The sequence below is a fragment of the Rhincodon typus genome, chromosome 12, assembly GCF_021869965.1.
Source record: "Rhincodon typus isolate 14 chromosome 12, sRhiTyp1.1, whole genome shotgun sequence".
Taxonomy (NCBI): domain Eukaryota; kingdom Metazoa; phylum Chordata; class Chondrichthyes; order Orectolobiformes; family Rhincodontidae; genus Rhincodon; species Rhincodon typus.
Window position 1 is genome coordinate 38,480,865 of NC_063343.1, and position 21,460 is coordinate 38,502,324.

At 38.9% G+C, this 21,460-nt stretch overlaps 1 protein-coding gene across 3 annotated transcripts; it reads left to right on the forward strand.

Annotated features, from left to right (window-relative positions):
- Positions 1–1,440: 1,440 nt before the first annotated feature.
- LOC109925866 (dual specificity protein kinase CLK4-like) lies at positions 1,441–21,032 on the forward strand. Of its 3 annotated transcripts, XM_020525773.2 has the most exons (13): positions 1,441–1,573; positions 8,271–8,431; positions 8,511–8,763; positions 9,947–10,037; positions 10,542–10,608; positions 13,168–13,278; positions 14,552–14,718; positions 15,932–16,026; positions 16,123–16,252; positions 16,331–16,413; positions 16,867–16,946; positions 19,471–19,561; positions 20,554–21,032. In XM_020525773.2, the coding sequence occupies exons 2-13, from the start codon at positions 8,271–8,273 to the stop codon at positions 20,680–20,682; spliced, it is 1,458 nt and encodes a 485-aa protein (XP_020381362.1). In that variant the 5' UTR covers positions 1,441–1,573; the 3' UTR covers positions 20,683–21,032. The 3 variants fall into 3 exon arrangements, with proteins under 3 accessions (XP_020381362.1, XP_048459804.1, XP_048459805.1); XM_048603847.1 differs by lacking the exons at positions 1,441–1,573; positions 8,511–8,763; positions 9,947–10,037 and having other exon boundaries at positions 8,326–8,431; XM_048603848.1 differs by lacking the exons at positions 1,441–1,573; positions 8,271–8,431; positions 9,947–10,037 and having other exon boundaries at positions 8,680–8,763.
- The last annotated feature ends 428 nt before the right edge of the window (positions 21,033–21,460 follow it).

Consider the following 21,460-nt stretch of genomic DNA (forward strand, 5'->3'; position numbering starts at 1 on the left):
CCAAAAATAATGATATATTTGAAAAGAAGGCAACAACAGAATTGAATAACTTATGTTGAAAGATTTAAACTGATGGAGAAAGATGAGATGACTTTTCAAAGAACACAATGTTCCATTGCAGGAGAAGGCAAATACCATGAAATGTAAACAGTATAACATAGTTTGATTACATATACTCAGGTAAAGTTAAAGATTAGCAAATAGACTGGAAGTCAAACTACAATATCAGTGTAATCAATTCCGTTTTACAAAAGGTTGTGGAAAGGGGATCAAGAGTTACGGTGAGAAGGCAGAAGAATGGTATTAAGAAACATATCAGCTATGATCAAAAGGCAGAGCAGACTCAATGGGCCAAATGTCCTAATTCTGCTCCTATTTCTTATGATCTAACTAAAGAGACATTATCATTGATAGCAGTGAGAATGGAACTATGATGTGACAAATTGCTCAAAGACAGTGACCTGCATCCTCAGCTTTTAAAAGTGGCAGCTGTGGATATAGTAGCCACATTGGTTTCTTCCATCCAGAAATGAGAGAGGTGAATGGTTTAACTCTGCTGCCCACATCCAAACTTGCAAGCAATATCTTCTTTGACCTGAGCACGTAACTCAATTTTAAAATTATCATCCCAGTTTCAAATTCATTGCTCCCTGTCTCTGTAATCTACAGCTCACAACCCTCTGAGATATCTGCACTCTTTGATTTTTGAGAACTTGTTGATAATTTAAATCACTCAAATATTAGTGGAAATGTTTTCAGTTGCTCTAAATTCCAGAATTCCCTTCCTAAGCTTTCTGCTTCACTGCATTGTTTTCCTCTTTTGAGATGCTACCCACAAGCTATCTCATTTGTGAAACTTTTGGTAATCTTTCTTACCTCCTTATATAGTATGGTTTCAAATTTTGTTTTAAAATGCCCCTTATGAAGTGTGATTTATTATGTCAAATGAGCTATTTAAATGTAAATTGTCTTTGTTATTGCAGACTTGTGTTTCAACAGTGTCAGTGAGGGTGAGATTCAGAAAAAGTGATGAATGAAGGTTTGACAGTGGGTTCTTGAAGGTGCAGAACTGCATGCCTGTGGCATGGGAAGTTAAATTCACTTAGAGGGAGAAATGAAGGGGAGATGGAAGGGCATAAAGAGAGGTTACAGTAATGATAAGGCTCATAAATAGCTGGAATATTACTTCATGAACAGGACAGAGTAAGTTTGAAAATGGTCAAAAGGCAACATTAGGCTTGATAACAGAAACTTCTTGTTCACTAAGAATGAAGTCGAAGAAAATGCGTCACCATTTAAGAAACAATGAGAAACAGTTGCAGGGAGTTGTTCAGGCTAGATAGATGGATGGAGAAAGATTGTGTAATACTCTCAATGCGCTCACAGGACAGTGGCCTATGTTTATCAGGGGAGCTCTAACGAGAGCCCCGCCCCTTCCCCACGTGACCGGAAATGCGCCGGTGGCTGGCGTCAGCACTCATTGTTGTTGCAGCTCTGTCTGTCCGCCATTTTGTGTTGGAGCTGTGTTTTTCACTTTGTGCATTTAGTTGATGCGAATTCGAGACGCGTCGAGGTAAGAATGCTGAGAGCAGCTTTGTTTTCAGCAGAATTATCAGCCAGTGATCTGGTTTTAGTGGAACTTATTATCTTTAAACCATGGAGGGGTTTTCTTTTGAAAAAAGATGTCGGCTGGGTTTCCAGTGTTTTATTCGACGCTGTTTCCTGTCTTGTTTATACTGATATACTCGGCCGATGGTTGGCATCGCGCTGAAACCTCGGTGTCCATGGCGGATTTTTACCGTCAGTATATCCTTTTTAATTCTGTGATCTATGGGTCCCGTTTGACCGATTTTTTTTTAAAAAGTCGAAGATTGTTACCGAAAACGCGTCAACAAAATGGCGACCAGCGCTCGCCCTGCCGCAAAAATATTTTTCTCTGAAGCGAACCAAGAAAATATCATCCGCAGAAGTTGGTTCATTTCCTTTTGTTTTCGTTGCTAATTTTCCCTGTATATTTTAATTTTATTTGAATATGTCCATTTTTGGCCGATGGCTTATAGTATGCCGGTAAATGACCCGTTCGGTCCTTGTTTTTGTCTTGAGTCTTTTAGCTGCAATTGTTTTAAGTAGCATCTGAATCCTAAATAACACCGTTCAAGTTGGATCTGTCAACTATTGGGGCATGGAGGAGAGCAGTGGGTACAGTTTGTTTCCCGTGGAAATGAAGCAAGGCTCCGTAATAATATGAAGAGCGTTAGAATTGTTTGTTGTACGCCCTTCCTTTTATACCGAAAAGTCTCTGATTTTTCACCTTCTGGTACATTACACCGTTTCCAAATAACATCTGATTAGCGTCCTCCATATTTTGATACGAACACTATCCAAAGTTGTTTTTTGCAATTCCCTATGGGTTTTGTCCGGGAAAAGCTAGCTTAATTGTTTTTTTTTTCGCTTGATTGCATTAATGTTGTATACGTGGTCATTCTTAAAATTACTAAACGTCACCTATTAGAATGTAGGTTTTTTTTTGCTTCTTTGTGTTGAAGAATAGTGATGCCCAAATAAATAGTGTAAATATCTTGTACAGTGCGTCCCAGACCTGTTCCAGATGTGGCCCCCTTTGTGGCCATCAACTAACGGTTGAAAGGTTGTGGTGCAGGGTTGTTGTTGAGGGTTGGGCACTCAGCATTATTCAGTGGGGAGGAGAGAGAAGAGAATGTTTGCCAATTAGTGCTGTGCTTGCTGGGGAGGGGGTTGGGTGGAGGTGGAGGCGAAAACAAACATACTTTCATAGGTTGTAGATATAACACAGTGCAGAGCTAGAGGAGCAGGAAAGTTGATGTTTCCGGTCGGGACCCCTCTTGATTGTAGTTGTACCCAGTTCAGCAAGCAGGTGATGTAAGACCACTGAAAGATAAAAGCTTTTAAATGTGTCTCACTGGTGTCAGGCCACTATGTCACTACTTTGGAGCTTGTGGATCGAAAATACCCCTTGCAATCCACAGCTTAAAAAACATCAGCTTTCCTGCTCCTCTGCTGTCTGGCCTGCTGTGTTCCTCCAGCTCCACACCTTATTACCCCTACTCTTATTCAGTTGTGTGTGGGGAAATCATTTATTCCTGTAGGTGGTGCTGTGAACTGTTTTACTTGTCATTGAGGTATGCAGCATAGAAACAGACCCTTCGGTCCAACTTGTGTATGCCAACCAGGTATCCTAAATAAATCTAGTCCCATTTGTGAGCATTTGGCCCGTATTGCTCTCAACCTATCCTAATCATATAGCCATCTAGATGCCTTGTAAATGTTGTAGTTGTACCAGCCTCCTCCATTTCCTCTTGCAGCTCATTCCATACATGCACTACCCTCTGCGTTTAAAAAGTTGCCCCTTCGGTGTCTCAAATCTTTCCCCTCTCACCTTAAACCCATGCCCTCTAGTTTGGACTCCACCACCCCGGGTCAAAGAGCTTGTCTATTTTCCCTATCCATTATCCCTCGTGATTTTATAAACCTCTATGTTCACCGCTCAGCCTCCCATACTTCAGGGAGAATAGCCCCAGTCTATTCAGCCTCTCCCTATAAGTCAAGCCCTCCAACCCTGGCAACATCCATGTAAATCTTTACTGAACCATTTCAAGTTTCACAACATCAATCCCATAGCAGGGAGACCAGAATTTCAGGCACTAGTCCAATAGTGGCCTAACCCCCAATGTCCTGTACAGCTGCAAAATGACCTCTCAATGCACTGACCAATAAAGGTAAACATACCAAATGTCACCCTCACTATCTTAGCTACCTGCGTCTCCTCTTTTAAAGAACTGTGAACCTGCACTCCAAGGCTTCATTGTTCAGCACACTCCCCAGGGCCTTACCATTAAGTGTGTAAGTGCTGCTGTGATTTGCTTTTCCAAAATGTAGCACCTCACATGAAAATGAAACTCCATCTGCCACTCCTTGGCCCATTCACACATCTGATCAAGACCCCATTGTACTCTGAGGCAACCTTTTTCACTGTCCACTACACCTCTAAATCATTTATTTAAATGATGAAAAGCAACTGTCCACCACCGTTCTGTTTTCTACCATCAAACTAGTTCTGTATCCAAATAGCTAGTTGTCCCTGTATTCCATGTGATCTAACCTTGCTAACAGTCTTCCATGCGGAGCCTTGTCGAACATCTTACTGGAGCCCATATAGACCACATCCACTGCTCTGCCCGCATCAATCTTCCTTGTTACTACTTCAAAAAAACTCAAATCAAGTTCGTAACACGATTTCCCATGCACAAAGCTATGTTAACTATCCCTAATCAGTCCTCACCTTTCCAAGTACATGTAAATCCTGTCCCTCGGAATTCCCTCCAACAACTTGCCCACCACCAAAGTCAGGCTCACTGGTTTATAGTTCCCTGGCTTTTCCTTACCACCTTAGCCACCCTCCAGTCTTCTGTCACCTCACCTGTGGCTTTCAATGATACCAATATCTCAGCAAGGGGCCCTGCAGTCACTACCCTAGCTTCCCGTAGAGTTCTAGGATACACCTGATCAGGTCCCGGGGTTTTACTCACCTTTGTGTTTTAAGCCATCCAGCACCATCACCTCTGTAATATGGACATTTTTTAAGAGGTCACTATTTATTGCGCCACGTTCTGTATCTTCCAAATCCTTCTCCACAGTAAACACTTGTTTCGTATCTTCCCTCGTCTCCTGTTCCACGCATAGTTGGTCTTGCTGATCTTTAAGGGGCCCAATTCTCTCCCCAGTTGCCCTTTTGTCCTTAATGTATTTATAGAATCCCTTTGGATTATTCTTAACCCTATTTGCCAAATCTGTCTTTTGACCCTCCTGATTTCCCTCTTTAGTATACTCCTACTGCCTTTATGCTGTTCTAGAAAATCCCCTGATTTCTGCTGTCTATACTTGACATATACTTCCTTCTTCTTGACCAAAACTTCAATTTCTGTAGTTATCCAGCATTCCCTACACCTACCAGTCTAGCCCTTCAATCTAACAGGAGCATAGGGTCCAGACCCGAAACATCAGCTTTCCTGCTCCCCTGATGCCGTCTGGCCTGCTGTGTTCATCCGGGTCTACACCGTGTTATCTCAGACTCCAGCATCGGCAGTTCCTACTATCTCTGAGGAACATACTATCTCTGGTTTCTTGTCTCATTTTTGAAGGCTTCCCATTTTCCAGCCGTCCCTTTACCTGCAAACATCCACCCCCAATCAACTTTTGAAAGTTCTTGCCTAATTGGCCTTGCTTCAATTTAGAACTGTAACTTGTAGATCCCGTCTATCCTTTTCCATCACTTTTCTAAAACTAATAAAATTATGGTCACTGGCCCCAAATTGCTCCTGCACTGACACCTCAGTCACCTGCTCTACCTTATTTGACAAGAGTAGGTCAAGTTTTGCACCTTCTCTAGTAGGTATATCCACATACTGAATCAGAAAATTTTCTTCTACACACTGAACAAATTCATCTGCATCCAGGCCCTTAACACTATGGCGCTCCCAGTCTATTTTTGGAAAGTTAAAATCCCCTACCATAACCACCCTCTTATTCTTACAGCTAACTAAGATCTCCATACAAATTTGTTACTCAATTTCCCACTGACTGTTGGGTCTATAGTACAATCCAAGATGCACAATAGCCACCATTTTATGGTTGGAGTAAATCACTACAGTAGAAGCTCAGTGGCCAGCTGATGTTGGAGGCACTGGATACTTGATACATAGGCTATGGGCTTTGACAGAATTCCAGCAATGGTACAGAAGACTTGCTGCTCCCCTGTAGTTACAACACTAGCATCTACCCAACAATGTGGAGATTTGTCCAGGTATGTCCTGTACACACAAAAAAGACAAATTCAACCTGGCCAATTACTGCCCCATCAGTGTACTGTTGATTCAGTAAAGTGATGAAGGGGTCATCAACAGTGCTATCAAGCAGCACCTGCTCAGCAGAAACCTGCTCAGTGATGTGCACTTTGGGTTACGCCAGGGCCACTCAGCTCCTGATGCAAGGCAGCCTTTGTTTGAATATGGACAACCAAGAGCTGAATTCCAAAGATGAGGTGAGAGTGGCAGCCCTTGACATCAAGGCTGCATGCAACCAAGTGTGGCATCAAGGAGCCCTAGCAAAACTGGTATTGGGAGCAAACTCTCTGCTGGTTAGTCATACCTGGCACATAGGAAGATGGTTGTACAAAGAACAAAGAAAATTACAGCACAGGAACAGGCCCTTCGGCCCTCCAAGCCTGCGCCGATCCAGATCCTCTATCTAGTTGTTGTTAGAGGTCAGCCATCTCAGCACCATGACATCTCTGCAGGAATTCCTCAGGATAGCGTCGAAAGCTCAACCATCTTCACCTCTTGATCGATGACCTCTGTTATAAGGTCAGAAGTGTGCAATTGTCAACAAACACTTGTAATGTTCACCATTCGCAACACCTTAGATACTGAAGCAGTCCATGTTCAAATGCAACAAGATCTGGACAGTATCCAGGTTTGGGCTGACAAGTGGCAAATAATTTGTTTCTCAAATGCCAGGTAGTGACCGTCTCCAATAGGAGACGATCTAACCATTACCCAGTGACATTCAATAGCATTAACATCACTGACGCCCCCACTATCAACACCGTGGGGATTACCATTGACTAGAAACTCAAGTAGACTTGCTACATAAACACTGGCTACAGGAACAGGTCAGAGGCTCAATACTGGGGCAAGTGACTCACCCAAGCCTGACCACTATCTGTCAGGAGTGTGATTGCATATTTCACACTTGCCTGGATGGATGCAGCTTTAATAATACTCAAGAGGCTTGACACAATCTAGAACAAAGCAGCCTGGTTGCTTGGCACCATATCTACAAGCATCACAGGCAACTAGGCACAGGCAATAAATGCTGGCCAGCAAGTGACGCCCACATCTCATGGAAGAATTTTTAAAAGGCCTGCTCCCCCCCTCCATTGGTACTCAGTAGCAGCAGTGTCTACGGTCTACAAGATGCAGTGCAGAAATTCACCAATGATTCTTACACGGCACCTTCTAAACCCATGACCACTTTCATCTAGAAGACAAGGGCAAGGAGGTACGTGGGAACGCCACCACCTGTAAGTTCTCCTCCAACCCAATCACCATTCCGACTTGGAAATGTAACGCGGCCCCTTCATAGTCACTGGGTCAAAATCCTGGAAATTTAAGGCACTGTGGGTCAACGTGCAGCACTTGAACTGCAACAGTTGCACCTAGGGAGATGACAAATGCTGGTCAGTCAGCAACTCCCACATCCCAATACTGAATTTTAAAAAAGTGCTTAAGGGAACAAAGTTACATTAATGTGAACAGCATTTTTGCTGACCTTAGGGCAGAAAGTATGCAATTTTGATGTTCTTGAACTTTAATCATAACTCATTTGAAAAAAAGTTTGTTTGTACTCAGCATTGAGATACTTGACAAGATGATCTGCTGATTGGAACATGGGAGCAGGATTAGGCCATTCAACAACATGAGCCTGCTGTGTCATTCTACGTAATGGCTGACTATTTACCTCAATAATACCTGCCTGCACTATCCACATAATCTGAAATAAAGACAGTATTATACTTTTATGGACTCCATTTTGTTTGCCTTAGGAACCACTTGCATGTCAGCATAGCAAAGTCAACACACCTCCGTACAGTACATTACTAAATTGTCAGCCAATATTATGGGTTCTGCAGAATCATTGGTCTCAACATTAACACTGTTTTCCCTTCACAGATGGTGCCAGACCTGCTGAGTTTCTCCAGCAATTTCTGATTTTGTTTGTTTTGGCTTCTTAAATTAAACGTAAATTTACAATCTTCAGAATGGAAAATCAGTAGGTCAGTGCTCACACCTAGTTAACATGTATTGCACTGTGGTTTCTGAAAGGATTTAAAAACACAGAAATGCACTTCTCACAATTTGGTACAGTTTCAAATTCACCTTCAGGAGTGAGGCCATGAAATGAAATCAGAATAAGTGAGTTTGTATTGGGTGAAGAAAAGGTTGGTTTTGGTATTTTCAGTGTTCTAATTGTAGGAAATTATGACCAAGCAAAATTGCCAAAAATATTATATTTGCTAGTGGTGTAAATTGTAACTGTAATTTTAAGGTATTAAGTATATAAAAAAAGTCAAAATAATTGTATCTGACTGTACCTGCTGTGAGGCATAATGTTACATCTAAAGCTATATTCATCCAAGATTAATAAAATTGACGCCAATATTATACATTTAATAGATGCCTCATTTGAAGTCTACACGAAGCTGTGATTGGAGCAGTGGAGAGAGTTGGGACCACCGAGATTATTACAGCAGTCATAAACGCAAAAAACGATCCCATAGCAGTGAAAGAGAAAATAAACGGCGAAGGCGCCATCATCACTCAAAGCCTTCAGAGAGGTGAGTAAAGCAAATGTATAAGATGTGAACCCCATACAGCAACAGTTAAGATTGGTAATTTAGTAAGTTTTTTTTATAGCCATTACTTGGAAACAAAATCTGTTAATGAGCACATGGATTGCCATGACGGAAAGCATGAATACAGAGATGGGTACAAAATGGAATATAGGAATGGCTGTCACAACAGAGAATGTCGACACCAGCGCAACTACTATAGTCATCAAAATTACAGCAAGTCAGGGAAACCTGATAGTGGAAGGAGTCAAAAAAGTAGCCGTGAAAGGCATAGGCCTAAAAAACATCACTCTGGTTCAAGTAATCATTCACACTCGGTAAGAACTAATTTATTTGAAATTGACAGATTTGGTGTATTTAATACTTGTTTTTAATACAATTTAGGCATTTTTTGGGCTAGGGCAGGCATACCAAACATGTTAAATCTAAATAGTCAACTTCAGGTGGGCTATCCAGAAAAAATTTTGTTTAAATTTTAGAAGTGGTGTCACTTATACCGTATAGATTCATGCATACAGTTATCGATGGCAGTATCTTGATAATCTTGTTTAATGTTAGAAAAGTCCAGATTTGAAGACTATTACTAATTATTTGATGACTTTGCTTTACAACAGTTTTATTAGTAGGATTCCCTCAGGGTAAAGTAATAGCTTATAAAGTGTACTTGGACAGTTAACGTAGCACATTTTATCTTGATAGTTTTCATGTCATGCCAATCATTCTGAGAAGGGTTTGTCTAATCAATGGCGGTTCGACCGGTGTTAATGATCTGTGGATCATAACTGCTGTGTTGATATAATTTGGCAATCTGTTGAATGCCACCGTTCATGCTTTAGTAATAAACTTTACTGCTTCCATGCTGCTGAAAAAATGTTACTTCCCACAAACTTCAGTAACAGTTCTGTTTGCTAGCATTGCAGACAGTTAAAACTGACTTCAGCTGTGACCATTGACTCCTTGTTTTTGAAAATCCAATATTCACTTCACCCATGTTTTCATTCCTGAATGTTTTTTGGATCATTTTAGAGGGAACATAATTTGCCCTGCAGTTCTTAACTTTTTTCATTTCCTCCTCTAGTCATAAATACCCTGGTTCCAACAATATATTGCATTCAAAGATATGCAACATCTTTGACCCCTCAGAATGCGTTTTTTCCTTATTTTATTTGTAATTCCCGACATGCTTTGAATCTTGATGTCTTTTATTATCTTTGATTTGGTGAATTTTGTATTGATGCATTTGTTGCTTTGAAAATTTAAAGAAGCATCTTATCTTAAAATCTGTTCCTTGCCATGTTTTTCTTCTGTAACATACACTGTGTGCCATGTGAATTTCTGGGGATTGAATTTGAATTTGCACCCGTCAACCTACCGTGGCCTTTCGTGGATTGGCGTGTATATGAATACCTGAATCCTCTGCTGGGGAATGGTGTGTTCTGTTCCGAAATACTATCCTTTTTCAATGGCTGGATGATGTTGCTGACTGCTTATCGTGTGCAGAAGAGCCACCGCCAGAGGAGAACCAAGAATGTTGAGGATGATGAGGAGGGTCACCTGGTATATCACACTGGAGACAAACTGAAAGCAAGATGTATAGAATATTTTTGTAACAACTTATTACAGAACACTTTAAAGCCATAGTTTGGGAACATAACGGGAGGGAGGAGGACATAATGTGGAGGGGGTGGTTGGGTCACAATTCTAAAGTGAGTTTTTGTATTTGCAGCCATACATGTAATTTTAAAAAGTATGCCATTCTTACAGCATTGTTAGCCTGTTAATGTTGTGCAGAAAACACATAGTTCAGGAAACCTTGAAAATAAGGTTTCTCTAGCTTTTGGTGAATGGTGGGGTGGTGATGTTTCCACTTAATTGAATCATGGGTTATTTATTTTGAAAGTTTATTGTATAGGATCTTAGCATCAGGAATGCCCTTTGAGTAAACATTTTAAACCTGGCCCTATTTTAGTATAAAACTGCTTACATGTAAAGTCTTAGTCATTTAGGATGTGTTAATCTTTTATTGAGATTTATGTATTTTTAAGGAAATGAGTTTTATTGTGCATGTTCTTAAAGAGTTTTTCTTTCTATTCAGATGAAATAATTTGTAGCCTAGGAGAAGGAGCTTTTGGAAAGGTGGTAGAATGCTTCGATCTTAAAAAGTAAGTAATTTTACCAATATCTCAATCTACTTATTTCTCTTGAATATAAGTTGCTCATCAGTGGTATTGTATATTGCATTTTAAGAGTTACAGTGCTGAAAATCTGTTCCCCAAATAACTGAAATGGTAGATATCAGAAGCCACTATTAGGCTTTATTGAAGAACCAGAAGGGACTGTCTTTGGACCCCATACAATTACAATGGGCAAGCAAATTAAAAAGCAAAAAGATCACTTAATTTTGGCTCACTTAACAGTGAAGATGTTACACTGATGAATGTTGTAACATAGCTGCCTGGATGCAAGTGAATTGTGTGGTTCATGCTAAATGGAGTAGTGCGTGACAATTAATTATAGATAAACAGGTGCATCTAATCAATAAATAAGCAATGGGAATGTTAATACAAGTGAAGAATTAGGGTAATGGGAATATGCGAATCAACATTAATGTGGAAAAAATGTTGCAGGCAAGTAAAAGAATAACATTAGAAGTAGGAGGAGGCCATTTGGCCCCTCAAACCTGCCCCACCATTCAGTAAGATTGTGGCTGATTTAGCTCAGATCTCAACTTCTCTTTTTTGTGCCAGCTCAGTAAAGTCATCAACTCCTTGGTATTTCAAAAATCTATCTCTCTTTAAATTCTTAGTGATGTAGCTTTGATAAATCTCGAGTAGAGAAATCCAGGCATTCACTACCATCCAGGAGAAAAATTCCCTTCTCATCTTAATTTTAAATGAGTGCCCTCTTATTCTGTAACTGTCCCCCAGATCAAGGCTCACCCACCAGTGGTAGTATCTTTTCAACGAACTCCTCACACTTCTAGAGTCTTAAATATTTTAATATGATCATCCTGCGTTCTTCTAAATGCTAATGAATAAAGAACTAACCTGTTTAGTTGTAAAGTCAGCCCCTTCATCCTAGGAATCAGCCTAGTGAATCTCTTGAATAGTGTCCACTGGCAGCTTACTTCAATGTGGAAACTAAAACTGTAAATAGTACTGTATGTGTGGCATAACCACTGTCCTGTACAGTTTTAATAAGACCTCTACTTTTAAGTTCAAAACCCCTAGTGTTAAATGTCAAAATTCCATTTGCCTTCCTAATTACTTGCTGCACGAGCATGTTACCTTTTAAAATTCCAAGTGTACCACATCATCTGGTTTTCCTTTATCAGCTCTGCTTGTTGTAAGGAGAACAGAATTACTTGGGTGAAGTGGGAAGCCTTAATTTGAAAGTTCATCTGAAAGGAGGCCATGATATTATTTTGTGGCTTCTATTTTGGGTGGAGTCCACAGTCTGGGCATAAATGATGCTTGTTTTCTGAATTGGTCTGGTGTCACAAATTTCTCAACTCATTTCCATAATTGTAAAATCATCCATAAACTGAAACATCAGTTAGTTTTAAATTTTTTTCTAGATAGGAAGGATTATGCTTTGATATATTTAAAAGCAGTAATGTGTACAGGAATAAATGGGTTTAGTTTCTTATTAATTGACTTGTCCTCTGATTTTTAAAGAGCTGAATGACTTGTGTTTTGCTAAACATTTATTAGTTTCATTGACACATGATAGTCACTTTCTGAATCAATTTCAGTATTTTAAAATATTTAAGTTTAGTGCCCTTAAAGTTAATTTGTGAGCCTATTCCAAGATCTGGAAACACGCATCAAGTGGAAAGTTTTTTTTATTTGATATGGGGCTGTGACTAGTTTTGAGATTTTACACTGAGTTTCTGTCTAGTCTCCTGAGTTACCCGTGATCCCATGGTACTGTTTTTAAAAAAAAAAAAAGCAGGGCTCTCCTCCTGTTTTGCCACCGTATTATCCTTGAACCAAAATCATTTTTTAAACAGCCACTTTATTAATAGTTTGTGGGACTTTGGCTTGTCGAAATTGGCTACTCTTTTTGCCTGCAGTAAAACTAAACTTAATTCTTTTGAGATGCCATTTTTCCCCAATCTATTTCCAATCTTCTTACTCCATTCTGTAAAAATGTATTTTTTAATGAAAATCTGCATTTTTTTTTCCACTTAATGGTCCCTGTGGCACAGTGGTAGTGTCCGTATCTGGGCCAGAAGATCTGTGTTCGTGTCCTAGTCGCCCCGAGGTGCATTATAACCTTCCTGACTGGTTGATTTAAAACTTCGAGTTTCAAACGAGTGCAACATCGAACACAATCTTTCTGCATCTTTCACCCACCCACAATCTTAATGTTGTATTTAGAATATTGTGCAAAACTTGTAATGGCAAAGAAATTTGTAAATATAATTTTTAATGAAAGTAGCTTCAAGATTTAGAAATGGGATGATCTTAGTTTGAAAAAGATCGCGGGATATGTTAATGGTTTGACTTTATTTTTATTTTTTTTTAATTTTTATTTTTATTTTTCTAAAATAATATTGGCCTCCTGATTGGGGGCCTGTTTGAAAGCAGGCCATAATTAAGATTTAATAATTTTAAATCTTTTTTTATGTATCCTATGGGCCACTGAAGTCATCGCACTAACAGATTTAAATTATTGCACAGTATAACAACGTTTTAAACTATATTATTGCTCTTCAGAGGAGAATATATTGCAATGAAGATCATAAAGAATATTACTAGGTACCGTGAAGCAGCTCGCTCTGAAGTACGTGTACTTGAAGAACTGAACAACAAGGGTGCCAATGCATAGTAAGTATTTTGAAATATTTTTTGGGGTTTCTTGCCTCAAATTTTCAACTTTCATCAAGTTCTTCCATGGAATGTGTATATCTCTGAGAATGTAGCCTCTAATTTCCCTTGAAACTGATTGTGAGCCTCTTCTTGAGCCATTGTAATTTATTTGATGCAGGTATAATTAGTGCTGCTGGGAATGAGTTCCAGAATTTTGACCAGCCATCAGTGAAGGAATAACGTAACAATTAACCAAGCCCATTAATAATGTATCTCTTGTTAGCGAAAGTGCTGGTTTGCTCCCTGTTCAGCATTGTGGTCATTAATTCTGCCTGTCAAGTGATGTAAGCTATTGCTTATGTGGGTATGCAACTTTTCCAATTTTTACAATTGTGATTGCGTATAAATACGATAACTTAGTTTTTTGCTAGCATTCAGAATATCTTTTGTTATAGAGCAAAAGTGAATTAAATTAAATTGTTGTGCATTGCCCACAATTAGCATGTTTTAAGAGATTTAGATTTGATGAAACATGCTGTCCTTCTGTTTTGAAAGTGTTCTTTGCTGTCTATGTAAACAGTGATTCAAAGCATGAGTTTCAGGTCATAAGTTCAACAGCTGCTTTTAGCTGTGCTTGCGTGTTCGTTTTTCATTTGCACCTGGAAAATGTGTTGTTTTGGATAGTGAATGGGAGCAGCAACTCAGCAGATTCATCAATCTAGATATTTTCTAATCTACCTGCTCAGAGACATTATACTTCACTGGAGCAGGTAGGACTTGAACCTGGACCTCCTGACAGAGGTAGGGACACTACCATTGTGCTAAAGTCTACACTAAGACACAGTCCCATGGTTATCCTACTCAAAGCTGGCTATTTCCACATAGACAAGAATTCTGCATCCATTCTTGGAAACCTTCATGGTTAAACGGTGCTCTTCTGTATATAAAAGCCTGCCATTCTAATTTGTTTTGTTTGTTATGAGACAGCAAGGAAGGAAGGATCATTATACTGTAATTTCCATACTTTTTACTTGATTAAGGGCATTGGAATTGCCTGCATTTATTATATTATCGCCTAGCCATAGGGCTTTTATCCACTCAATGCATCTTACGTTGCTAATGAATCTGGAATTCATACACGTTATATATCTTTAGATTTGCTACTCGAAACTGAAGTAATTTTGTTCTTATTAGCGCATTATTTCAAGAACCATATGCCATATTGCTATTGTTGTATAATAATGTGGTTGATTACTAGCGTTCTGGTAATACAAGCAATTCTAATTTGCAGTGGGTGTGTACAAATTCTGGATTGGTTCGATCATCATGGACATATTTGTATTGGTTTTGAACTCCTTGGACTCAGTACCTATGACTTCTTAAAGGAAAATAATTTTATGCCATTTCCAATGCATCATATCAGACATATGGCTTATCAGATTTGTCAGGCCCTAAACTGTGAGTAATGTTAAATACAAAAAAAAATCGTGGAAGATTTGAATTAATAGTGATATATATATATCCTAAATATATGGCAATTTTTCACTGATATTGATTGTCTTTGTGTTGCATGTAAAAATATTAGTTACCAAGTACAATTTTCTGTAATATGCAGGTTATTTAGGAAGATCAAATATGCTAATTATTTGCAACAGAATTCAGAATGGTCGCAGGACTAGTACTCTTTTTAAAAAAAAACCTGGTTAATGGTCTGGGGATACAGTTTAAAATTATAGCTTGGCAGCTGGTGGAATTTACATTCAATTGATTAAAATACATTATGGTGGCCACAACAATTATGAACTGTTGTTAAAACCTATCTGGTTCACTGGTGTCGGTTAGGGAAGTAAATCTGTGATCCTCATCTGGTCTGGCCTATGGCTGCTTCCATGCTGACAGCACTGTGTGATCACTATCAAACGCGTTTTCTAAGTCCACATACACACACCAACTGATGAACCCTCATCAAGAAAATCAATCCAGTTGGTGAAAAATTAATTTTCTTTTTACAGGTTCATGATGCTCGCTATAATGAATCTACACTTGTCTAAGTGTTAACTTTGTCAGTGCTTTCACACTACTGAGGTTAAGCTGACTAGTATATAGACTTAGTCAACAACTATATCTTATGCTTTTGTTCAAAAATGGTTGGTACCAGGATTGTATCCAAGGTGAATGTAATGATTTAACTGCAGTTCCGACATCCCTTGGATGCGTCCCTTCCAAGTCTGGTGCCTTGCGACCTTATGGGTTGTTTTTAGCAAGTTTTCATCCAGCCACTGTTTTGATACCTTTTTTACTATGACATTAATAGCACCGATTTGTCAGCGTCACCTCAGCCATGCCTTCTATCTGCATATGTAAATCCTATTTCTGATCTTTAATTGGTCCTTTAAAGTGCAATATCTGTTTACTATATGTGCCTTTCCAATACTTTTCTATTCCCTGTTGTTACTTACCAGTCTTGTATACTTTATTTGTCTCTCTTCCTACTTATATTTTCCACCTTTGTTGTCACTGTTCTGTCTGGTTCTCCTTTGTACTATCAGATCCCTTAATTGGAAATGGCTCTGTTATAATTTTAGTTGGAGTGCACCCTGTTAAGGTTGATGCTTGATTAAATTCTCAATACAAATATGTTTGAATAATAGTTTATTTTCTGTCTCACCAGTTTTGCATCAGAACAAGCTTACTCACACAGACCTCAAGCCTGAAAATATTCTGTTCGTGAATTCTGAATACAGCATTGAGTATAATAGCAAAACGGTAAGGTTGCTCCCTTCTAATGAAACCTGATTTAATTTTAAATCCTGTCACAACTGAATAAGCTGTGTTAATTGTGTAAATTAATTTGTTTTCTAGAAACATGATGATAGAACATTGCTCAATGCAGACATCAGAATTGTGGATCTTGGCAGTGCCACATTTGATGATGAACACCACAGTACTGTTGTATCCACAAGACATTACAGAGCCCCTGAAGTCATATTAGGTTAGTAGGGAGAATGATTGGCTTTTGCTAAATATGTTATGACCTGATGTTAAATATTGCTCACAATTTTTTTTTCAGAATTGGGATGGTCACATCCATGTGATGTATGGAGTATAGGATGTATACTAATTGAATATTACCTTGGTTTGACACTTTTTCAGGTAAGACCAACATTTTTTCTGCATATCTTTCAAGTGTTGTTGAGAATATGTTGATAGGTTATCTAGTGTCTTCATTTGCCTGATTAATATAGTTTCTTCTGTAGTTAAAGTTTTGTAATTGTTTTCTTTGTTGTGAATGTGATATTTCATAGCCTTCCTTGGAAAGCCCATCTGAGGCAAATTTGAATCTGTGACTGCAAATTTCTTAGACTAGCCAATTTCCAATCTATTTGGGGTAACGTCACCCTGATCGACTAGAGAGTAGTGTCCAGTTTTTCTTGCTGTTCAGTATGCTGGTTTCTGAATTTGACTGGTCTTTATTGTGCCTATGTCCATTACCCTCTACCGGTGTACTTAAAATTTATTCCACCCCTTCTCAAAGTTATTTCATTGCACAGTTATCCACCTCAGAGTTTGGCTCTTGTCTTACTTGTTCACATTTCTCTTTTTTAGACACATGACAGCCGGGAGCATCTTGCTATGATGGAAAGAGTGCTTGGACCCATTCCAACCAGTATGATTAATAGAACGCGGTAAGTTCTTTTTTTTGTTTAATTCTTTCGTCCCTGATTTCCCCTAAACTGAGTGAGTGGGGAGGCAATGGCCTAGTGATATTATTGCTAAGACGACTAATTCAGAGACCCAGGTAATGTTCTGAAACCATTGCCAATTGTCAGGAGCAGCCTGTCTGATTCATTAATGCCCTTTTAGGGAAGGAAACTGCTGTTCTTGTCTGGCCTACATGTGCTCAGCTGCCCTCTGGCAATTAGAGATGGGCTTTAAATGGTGGCCCAGTCAGTGATGCGCACGTCCTGTGAATCAATTTTTTAAAAAGTGACTTGCTAATATAGGGCAAGTAGGCCAGACAAGATAAGGATGGCAGAATTCTTTTCCTAAAGGACATTTGTGAATTGGATGAGTTTTATGGTGCTCAGTTTATAGCTCGTCATCATTACTAAGACCAGCTGAGAATTTAAATTCTACCATCTGATGTGATGGGGTTTGAAGCCATGTCCTTGAACATCAGCCCAAGGTAACTGGACAAGTGACATTGACACTAAGCCATCATCATTGATTCTTCATAATTTTTTTGATAAAAGTATGACCTAAATCTTGATGCTGGGGGTGGTGGATTGGAGATGGTTCAGGCTGATCAGTAAGGGAATCTATGGTTCTGGGGAAAGGCAGGAAAATGGAGTTGAGAATGATCTTAAATAGAGGAAAAGACTTGATGGGCTGAATGGCCTATTTCTGCTACTGTGTCATGGTTTTATAGGTTTGTGTTTGAGTTATTTTGTTCCTGGTTCATGTGTTTTTGAATATCTTGTTTAGTTGTCTTAAACGATATAATATGACACGTTCCTTCGTAGCATCATAAACACTCATTCTTTTAAAAAATGTACTTTTTTAGAGGTAAGCATTTAGGACACTAAGGTAACTAAATGCTGGGCAGAACACCTGAAATGAATGGCACTTCAGGTCTGCTTAATAGAATCAAAATCAAAAAAAAGATTGAGCTATAAAAAGATTGGAGATGTGACGTCTGCCATGTTTGTAATAATGTCAGTCCAGAGGGAGTTAGAGATAAATTAGTTTAAAAATATTCAGTAAACCCTAAAGATAAGTTTAAATAGCCTGATGGAAGCTATGTTGTCATGGAGATAAGCGGAGCTTGTGACATTAGTTGCAGATAAGAGCTGGAAAAGTGCTGAAACAGGCTGCTGTTAGCAGGCTCCGGGTCGTTAGCAAGAGAATTTGTTGGAACCCATTCTGTGCAGTCACGTGAGGTGAAGAAACAGTAGTGTTTTCTTGATGCAGCTGAGAAAGATTAGAGTATTAAACAATTCTGGAGAAGCTGTCTGTTTTATAAAAGCCATAATTGGGAGCTGTCTCAGAACTTCTGGAGAATTCAGTTGCAGAAGATTTTGAAATACCAAGATGTGAGCCGATTGAAGTACTTGGCTTCAGACAGGCTTTTGAGGATATTCCAAAGTCACATTTTCAGAAGTGAAGATTCGAAATACCTTGAAGGAAATGGGTTTTCATGATCTGTTGATCCAAAGTGTCATCACTTACCGATGGGATCTGTATTGGACACGGCCTTTTGAAGTGCAGTCTGTCTGAGGGCTGTTTGACCACAGTATCTTTGTTAACTCCTATGCCTTGTAATCCTGGATACTGGTTTGTTGTATATGTATTGTAGATTGGTTTACTCCAAGTTGTATACAAAAGTTTTTGTTCATCCAAAACTGGAAACAAATGACTTTATTTACTTCGTACTTGAAATCTTCAACTTTTTAAAAGATGCATTGGTCCCCAGTCAGCAGTCTCGAACCAGGATCATAGCAAGGCACTTGTAATGCTAACACTTCTTATTTTCTCATAATTTAGAAAGAAGCCTGAAATCGTCTGAAATATTCTTCTTTTCCATTTTGTTAATTAAATAGCATCTTTTTTAGTTTAAAAAATAAAACAGAACAAAATGTAAGAAACAGCAGATAAGACAACACCTGTGAAGACAAAAAACAGATTAAGAGGTTAGGGTAATCCGTTAAAAGGCTCAGGTCTGAGACCTTTCACCAGAACACTGGATCTTGTAATTTTACACTTGAAGCAGGTAGCTTACATTAGTCTGAGGTAGCTCATTAAAGAATTTCAAAGTTTGATATTGCTGGCAGCTAGGAATTTACCCAAATTTTGGCAGTTGCTTCAATAGTGGTGCAAGCCACTGTTATAATGGCATCCTCCCAGCTAGAGTAACAGATTTCCGAATGTACCCAATGGTAAGATGCTAGGTGTCTTTTTGATCCAGATAACAGTCATATCTTTCTTTGTTTGGTTTGGGGAATGAGCAAATATCTTCGGATATTTCGTAGCTTGCTTGAAAGTGTCAGCTTCCAGCTTGCCAAAAGTCAAGATTTCTTCCTTCGCATTTAACACTTTTAATTATTAAAACACCTTTGCCATTTATTTCACATTTTATGAATTTGAAATGTTATATTAACCATGCTTTCATGTGCAATGTTGAGTGATATACTGATGTCATTTTGTTCTCAGCAAATGCAAGTATTTTCATCATGAGCGATTAGATTGGGATGAAAACAGCTCTGCTGGTAGATACGTTAGAAAACGTTGCAAACCCTTGAAGGTAGGAATATTATTGACATTTTTTTTTCATTTGTGGGACATAAGCATTTATGGTGAGGCCAAGATTTGTTGCCTATCCTTAATTGCTCTTGAAAACTTGGTGGGTGAACTAACAGCACCTGTAATCCATGTGGTGTAGGTACACTCGGTGCTACTGAAGTATGACCCGTTGGCTGTGAGAACAGTGATTATGCCTCCAACTCCAGATGGCATGTCTCTTGGAGGGAGCTTGCCAGTGATGATGTCCATATGTGTTTCCTGCCCTTATACTTCTAGATAGCAAGGGGTCCCAGTGTATCACGTCAGTGATGCTTACCGTTGCCACTGCCAATGGTGAAGGAAATGATTGTTGAAGATGGTGGAATCGCTACCAATCAAGTGTAATGCTTTGCCCTGCATGAATGCCTGTCGGTCATGTTTCTTGCTATTTAACAGCCCAACCTTGAATTCTGTTCAGGTCTTGTTGCATATGGTTACACACTGCTTCAATATCTGAGGGATTGCAAAAGGTAATGAACTCCAATCACCTATAAACTTCCACATTCCTAAACTTAAGATTGAGTCTAGGTCATTGAAGCAGCTGAAGATGGTTTGAGCTTAGGGTAGTACTCTTGACAGTGCCAGTGGCTCTATCCAGGATTGAGATAATTGATCTCCAACAACCTCAAACATCTTTTGTGCTAGATATGACTCCACCCAATAGAGTATTCCTTCTTCTGCATTGACTTCAATTTTGCTTGGTTTATCTGGTGCTAGAGATAATCAAATGCTACACTCATCTCACATGTGGAATCCAGTACTCTTGTCCATGTTCGGACATGATTATAATGAAGTCTGTAACTGAGTGACTGTAAGAAGTACTAAATGAAGCACCAGTGAGCAGGTTATTGTTGACAGTCAACAGCACTGTTGACAGCACCATTCATCACTTAAGAGGGTGGACTGGGGTGGTGAAAAGTTTGTTGAAATTCTACTTTTGTGGTTTATTTTCAGGAGTATATGACTTCTCAGATCTCTGAACATCAGGAGCTCTTTGACCTAATTGAAAAGATGATGACATATGAACCTTCAAAAAGGATAAGACTAGATCAAGCATTGCAGCATCCATTCTTTTCACAGTGAGAATAGAGACCACAGCTTACAAAATGAACTATTTTGTACAACATGTAAATTAATTCCAAGTTCTCCATTGGAGAATAACTAGACTGTGTCAGTCTGTATTCAAATCATAAGTTTTGAATGGAAGTGTATTTAAAATTATGTCCATATCGTGTGGGAAAGTTTACTAAAATACCATTTTTTGGTGTTGTCATGTGGGCATGTGCTAATTTTTTTGAACCACTATTGCTTTCCAATGCTACAATTATTAAAGTTGAGAAACATTTTTAAAACTGATTTTTGTATTATACTACCTCAGCTTGTAATGTAAACATTGACATTGTGCAATAAAGTTGTAATTTTATTGTATTGAAGTAAATTGTATGGAGTAAGATTTGTTTCTGACCACAGGTGTTAATGTGGCTGTAACAGTCACAGCTCAGACTGTATTTCAGTAATGTACTAGATCATAAGATGATAAGATATAGGAGAAAAATTAAGTGATTCACCCCATTGTCTCTGCTCCACCATTTGATCATGGCATCTTCAACCTCATTCTCTTGCCTTCTCCCCGGAACCCTTGATCCCCTTTATCAATCAAGCAAGTATCTCTGTCTTAAATACGTTCAATGACTTGGCCTCCACAGCCCTCTGTGACAGAGAGTTCCACAGATAGACCACCTTCTGACTGAAAAAATTGTTCCTCATCTCAGTTCAAAAGGGTCATCGCCACACGAGGCTGTGCCCTCAGGTGCTCATCTGTCCTACTAGTGAAAACATCTTCTCCACATGCAGTCTATTC